The sequence below is a fragment of the Lithobates pipiens genome, unplaced genomic scaffold (genome assembly GCF_037356315.1).
Source record: "Lithobates pipiens isolate NorthernLeopardFrog02 unplaced genomic scaffold, aLitPip1_a1.2 Scaffold_8, whole genome shotgun sequence".
NCBI lineage: Eukaryota > Metazoa > Chordata > Amphibia > Anura > Ranidae > Lithobates > Lithobates pipiens.
Window position 1 is genome coordinate 308,472,576 of NW_027507903.1, and position 6,138 is coordinate 308,478,713.

At 42.2% G+C, this 6,138-nt stretch overlaps 1 protein-coding gene across 1 annotated transcript in view; it reads right to left on the reverse strand.

Moving 5' to 3' along the window:
• ARHGEF37 (Rho guanine nucleotide exchange factor 37) overlaps window positions 1-5,880 on the reverse strand; it is a 155,777-nt gene extending 149,897 nt beyond the window's left edge. Inside the window, exon 1 of the mRNA XM_077472708.1 lies at window positions 5,795-5,880. Within this exon, the coding sequence (XP_077328834.1) occupies window positions 5,795-5,865 (71 nt within the window). The 5' untranslated portion in view covers window positions 5,866-5,880. The remainder of the gene's footprint in view (window positions 1-5,794) is intronic.
• Between the last annotated feature and the right edge of the window lie 258 nt (window positions 5,881-6,138).

Below are 6,138 nucleotides of genomic sequence, written 5' to 3' on the forward strand. Positions count from 1 at the left end.
CGGCTCCAGCCAATCACAGCGCTGCATACTAACTTATTGTACCTTTCTCCTATAGGGTTTTTTTTTCCAGAGTATACAACCTCTTTAAGTGCTTGGCACATCCACTAGCGGACAGTCCCCACTCTTTGGTACCTGATCCATGGCACAGAGTTTCTAGGGACCGAACCTAGAGTCACGGAAGAGAAGGCAGAGGGGGCCTGGGAGAAGAGAGCAAGCACAGAGGTTGAAGAGAGAGAGAGAGAGCGTTTTCTATATGCCATAGCAACCGTGGGATTAGTCACTGGGAGAAAGGTGACGCTGGATTGTTGAAGACAGTTACAGACTGTCCAGTATCAGTCCCTAAATGCTGCACACCTAGGAAGCAGTGTCCTTAAATGGGAAGAGCTTCTGGAGTGTACAAGTGTCATCAGTGTAATGCAGTCAGCCACGGATTACAAACAGTTCACTTTTAAGTTAAGGAGACCTGCTTTAATGTTGACTGTCACATGACCACAGCTCTCAGCCTGAAGCGCAGACATTAGTGAATGCAGTTTCACTTGTCCCCACTAGGGTGCTTAGGCCCCTCAGTTAAGGCTGTGTTCCACCCAAAAGTGGAACTTCCGCTTATCTGTCTCCTCCCCCCTCCGGTGCCACATTTGGCCAGGGCAAGGTATGTCAGAGATCCGGCCCCCTCCTTCTCGCTACTCCTTCCCCCGCCACCGGGCCAGTAAGAGAGCGCAATGCTTCGTGGCCGGGTTTCCTTACCAGCAATGACGGCGGCAGCACCCGACAGCTGATGGAAACATCAGCTGCGTTCCTGATATCGCTAGACTCCAGGACAGGTATATGTCCTAATATTAAAAGTCAGCAGCTACAGTATGTGTAGCTGTTGGCTTTAAATTTTTGGAAGGGAGAGTGGAACTCTGCTTTAAATATAGATTGCTACAGTGCTGGTTCGAGTAAGGACTCATTTACATTTGGGGGGGGGGGGGGGTGGAGTTTGATACAAATACTGCCATGTTTTTGCCTAAATGCAGGGATTGCAAAATATATTGCCTTTACAACCACTTTATAGTGACATTAACCACTTCAATACCGGGCACTTTGACCCACTTCCTGCCCAGAATTTTCAGCTTTCAGCACTGGTTTTCAGTATAGTTTGATTTCGTTTAAATTTGAATGTCAGACTCAGAAGGTATTTCACTATGTACTTTACCTGTTTATAAATGTTCATTTATTAGGTTATATTGTAGTAATATAAGGATAAAAAATTGCATTAAGATCCTATGAATTTGATTTTTTTTTAGATGTCTTTTCTATTTAATTGCATAACATTATGAACTTTTATGTAAATGACAAATGGTTTTGATTTCAATGCTGACATTAAGGGCTAGTTCACAGCACATGCAGTCCAGTGAGTTTTTTTCTGCATCAAAAATGCATAGAAAGTATGTTATATGGTATAGTTCACACCAGCGCTTGCAGTTCCAATGCGTTCCAGTTCCAGAAAAAAAAGTAGAACATTCTGCTTTTTTCCTGCACTAGACTATACTGGAACGCTGTAAAAAGCATCAAAAACTCACAGGAACGCACCTAAAACACGCATGCAAAAAAGCATCTGGAGCGCATCCGCACTGCGTTTCTATGATGTGAACTGGCCCTTAAGTAATCATGAGTATATGCATATATCCCTTATTTTATTGTAATTTAATTTTGGAACCATGAGATGCGGTACTGAACAATATTGAAAGTCTAATGTTAAAGGAGTTGACACTCGGCTGGTCATGATGATGTTCTGATCAGTGAAGGTCTGCTGCTGACAACCATGGGTTAAGCATATTAAGCAGTTGGTTGTGAATATTGGTATGTCGAGTTGTAAAGCCACACCCCCAGAAGAAGTCATGATGATGAAACGCGTCATTCATACGACGACCAATAGTGACATCAGGATGCCAGCCGAAGGTACAGGCATACAGGGGTGAGATGCCAACTCTGTCTTCCGATGATATACTGATGCAATAGAGCACAGTTTATTCTCTATGTTTGTAAGTATGTTTTATATGGGGGATGGTCTGTTTTGATATATTTTTTGAACGGGATTACGATATGCAACTGTGTTTCATTTTTGGGTGAGTGGAAATATCGTGTGATGTGAATACCCAAAATTAAGGAATGGCCTGCCCGTGGAGTGTCTCCAGAATATCATACATTGTATAGGGAATGCTGTGGCCTGCTGTGTTGAAAGAAAGAACTTGATGCTCATATGAACTATTGCATCATAGCAACAGTTTTACAGTTGGTATCTAAGAATAAAGCAGATTTTTTTCATCAATTTGCTACAAGTAACAGCACAATTATTATCTTTGTGGTAAACCCCATTTAGCATTTTTTGCCCCATCCACTTTTTGTGTTGCACACCCACTTTTTCCCATAAGAATTTGCCTTCATACCACATGTGCATACAGGGCACCCAGTTGGACCCAAGTACTGACCCTTCCCTAGAATATCACTTTGCAGTGTATTACAAGGCGAAAGTCAAGTTAAATTCACTTATTTATACTAGCTACATTCAGACCCCTTTCACACTGAGATTCTTTGCAGGCGTACAGCGTTAAAAATAGGGCCTGCAAAGTGCCCTGAAACAGCGGCTCCATTCACGCCAGTGTGAAAGCCTGAGAAAGTCTTGCCAGCAGCTTCTTTGGATCGCATTAGGAGCGGTGAGCTCACTGCTCCTACTACAGTGCCCCTGCCCATTGAAATCAATGGGCAGCGCCGCCTAACTTCTGGCAGAGCGCTGTTGCAGCAGCACTTTGCGGGTGGCTTTAACCCTTTTTCAACTGCTAGCGGGGGTTAAAAATGCCCCACCATCGCCCGAATAGTGGCGCAAAAACGTCAGTAAAGCATTTTATCGCCGACGCCCAGGGCGGCTCACTGTGAAAAGTCTCGTAAAGCTCTACTCTGGACCTCAAAGCCCTACTCTGGCTCTACCAGAATACCCCCTTCCAGATCCTCACTGCTAGTATTGGGGGCTCTTTTTTTTCTTGATCCTTTTTTTTTTCGGAGTCCCTTACCTCTTTGGGCTGGTGGACATTCCCCAGTGGTACAGAGAGTGGCGTTGACATGATGCCGTCAGCACCACTTTCTGCATCAATACACTGAGTGTATGTGATGACTCCCTTAAAGGAGTGTTTCCATGATGACTTACATTCAAAATATCTCCTTAGTTACCTTGGAAGAAGCGTGGAGGATGGCACTGGATTCTGGTTGTATTGTAGTATTCCTTTTTTGTTTGCTTTTTAACCTCCAGGGATTTAACAAATAAATAGCCAAGAGTCTGTTTTTTGGGGCCAGTTCACAGCAGATTGCACTGCCGGAAGGGAGTGTTCCATGTACATTTCCCACACCACCGTCAAAATGCACTGCCTTTGCGATCTGCTGCAGGTGCTAAAACATTGTTCATGGCATCCTAAATGTAGTTAACAAATGAAGTGCATTTGTGGGCAGCAGAATGCATGGTACCACAGTACCATATGATTTTATGAGGTGCGCTTTTCCAAAGGGTTGCATGCACTTCTTTTTGTGCATTCTGTTTTCAGCCCATTCAGGATTTGCACAGGAATGTGTGTCCATGTTCCTATGCAATTCTGGTGTGAACTGGCCCTTAAAATACATTTAAGGCTAAACTCCAGGAAAGATTTTTATGGTCCAACTTGGCACAGCGTAAGCAATCATATCTCATACCTGTTGGGATGCTGAGGAATCTGACAATTACTGAATACTTTGATGCAACTACAATGATAGTCACTATCTTCTGGGTCCAGCTGGGGCCCTATGTAAAATGCTGCCCCTCTGCACACAAAACACAGGGGGATGCTTGTTCAGCAGCACCACCATTCATAGAATTCCCTGTAATTTTCCGATTAATACAAGGCATTCTCTTATTGGACCAGGTGGGGAGAAGGGGTGCTGATGTCACATTAATCCAATCAAACTAATCTAAACCACTTAATCCAATTAGAGAAGCCCTTTCATTTAAAAAAAAAAATAGGTGTTCTATTATTGGCTGAAGTGTTAAGCCCTGTGGCCAGTGTGCAGAGGGAAAGTCACTCAGATAGGACCCAAAAGGTCCCAGATAATAACAGTTATCACTGTAGTCATACCATCAAGTATGAGATATTCATACATTTGGGAGTTATTTACTAAAGGAAACTCCACTTTGCCCTACAAGTGCACTTAGAAGTGCAGTCGCTGTAGATCCGAGGGCGACATGCAAGGAAAATAAAAAAAAAAACATTTTAGCTTGCACATGATTGGATGATAAAATCAGCAGAGCTTCCCCTCATTTCAGATCTACCCTTCAGATTTACAGTGACTGAACTTCCAAGTGCACTTGCATTGAACTTCTAGTGTAAAGTGGATTTGCCTTTCGTAAATAATCTCATTGTGTCAAATCGGACCAATTAAAGTATGTAATACAGATCATTTCTGGAGTTTAGCTTTAATAATTTAATAAATGCATTCATTTTTATTTTTTCTTTAATATTTGTCTGTAGTTCAGCTTTAACCTCCCTGGCGGTATGATTATTTCCGATTTTAGGTGCTGAAAGCGGTACAATTATTTTGCATGAAAATTTGGCGTTTTATATTGTAGTCCTGTAATTCTTAGGAATAACTCACTTAAATCTGTCCAAACCAGAGTCTAGTAGACATCCCGGGTATGATAAAGTTTGAAAAATGAAATCATAAATTATAATATAATAAATAACTATAAATAATTATACCAAATAATAATATAATAATAAAAATGATTCAATAATGTAATCAAATAAAAAACACTGAAATTTGCTCAGTTGTAGAATTGTCACTGTCATTACTTTTCAATATTTGATGACGGATCTCCCCACAAATCACTATCCCTCAATTCTGTGAGTGATTCTAATTTATTATCGCTGTTTTCTAGCTGGTCTAAAATCATTTTTGATGTAAAGGGATAGTTTTGGTTGCTATGGACAATCTCCAGTTTCCAGGCAGAAAGAACAGTTTTTATAATATAAAACGACATGCAGAGCACTGGGCAGAGCACTAGGGACAAAGGGGATGTGAAATAATTACATACAGCAATGTAATCTGTAAGATTACATTATACTGTATGTAATGTGTGTGTTTCACTTTTCGAATTTGGCGCCGTTCTCCGTTCCCGTGCATCGCAACGCTTGCAGGGAACGGAGCTCGGCTCCATGATACATCGAGCAGAGGACAAGCCGCTCGTACAGCGGGGGGGCATCGCTGGATCCAGGGGATAAAGTAAGTAAACCCACACCAGTGATTTGATCCATAAATTGTACTTGAGGCTAAAATGGCCTAATAACTGGAATTGGGGAGGTTGCTAGGCCATGCAGCAGGTAGATAGAGGGCAAAATTTGACAGCTTTCTCTGCAGACAAGGCATGCATTCCCTTTTAAATAGTCTGTTAATGGATTCATGTTGAAGTTAGGGAATCATCCAGCCATCTTCCAGAATGCATTAAGATAAAAAAAAAAAAAACCTTGACTTTAGAACCACTTTAAATCCATTTTAACATAATGGAAAGAATATGACACCACTACAAATCTGACAAGAGAAGGCAACCCAGCCAAACTCACAGACCGGGCTAGAAGGGTATTCATCAGAGATGCAACAAAAAAACAAAAAACAAAGATAACACTGAAGGAGCAGCAAAGATCTATAGCGGAGATGAGAGTACGCTTTAAAAAAAAAAAATATATATATATATATAAATACTGCAGCTGCTGACTTTTAATAAACAGGCACTTACCTGTCCCACAGTCCAGCGATGCGGGGGAATGAAGCCCAGCTCGTCCCCCCTCCTCTCTGCGGCGCCGGCATTGTCACTGTGGGCACCCGGCTGTGGCTTTACAGTCGGGCATGCACTGCGCATGTGTGAGCCACGTGACGTGCTGTGACTAGCTGGGCAATCAAAAGCCACTGTGTAAAAAAAAAAAAAAAAGGGTACACATTTGGAGCTCACCAAACAGCATGTGGCAGACTTCCCAGACACATGAAAGAACACCATCCCCATAGTGAAGCATGGTGGTGGCAACATCATGCTGTGGGGATGCTTTTCATCTGCAGGGGCTGGAAAACAGGTCGGTATTAAAA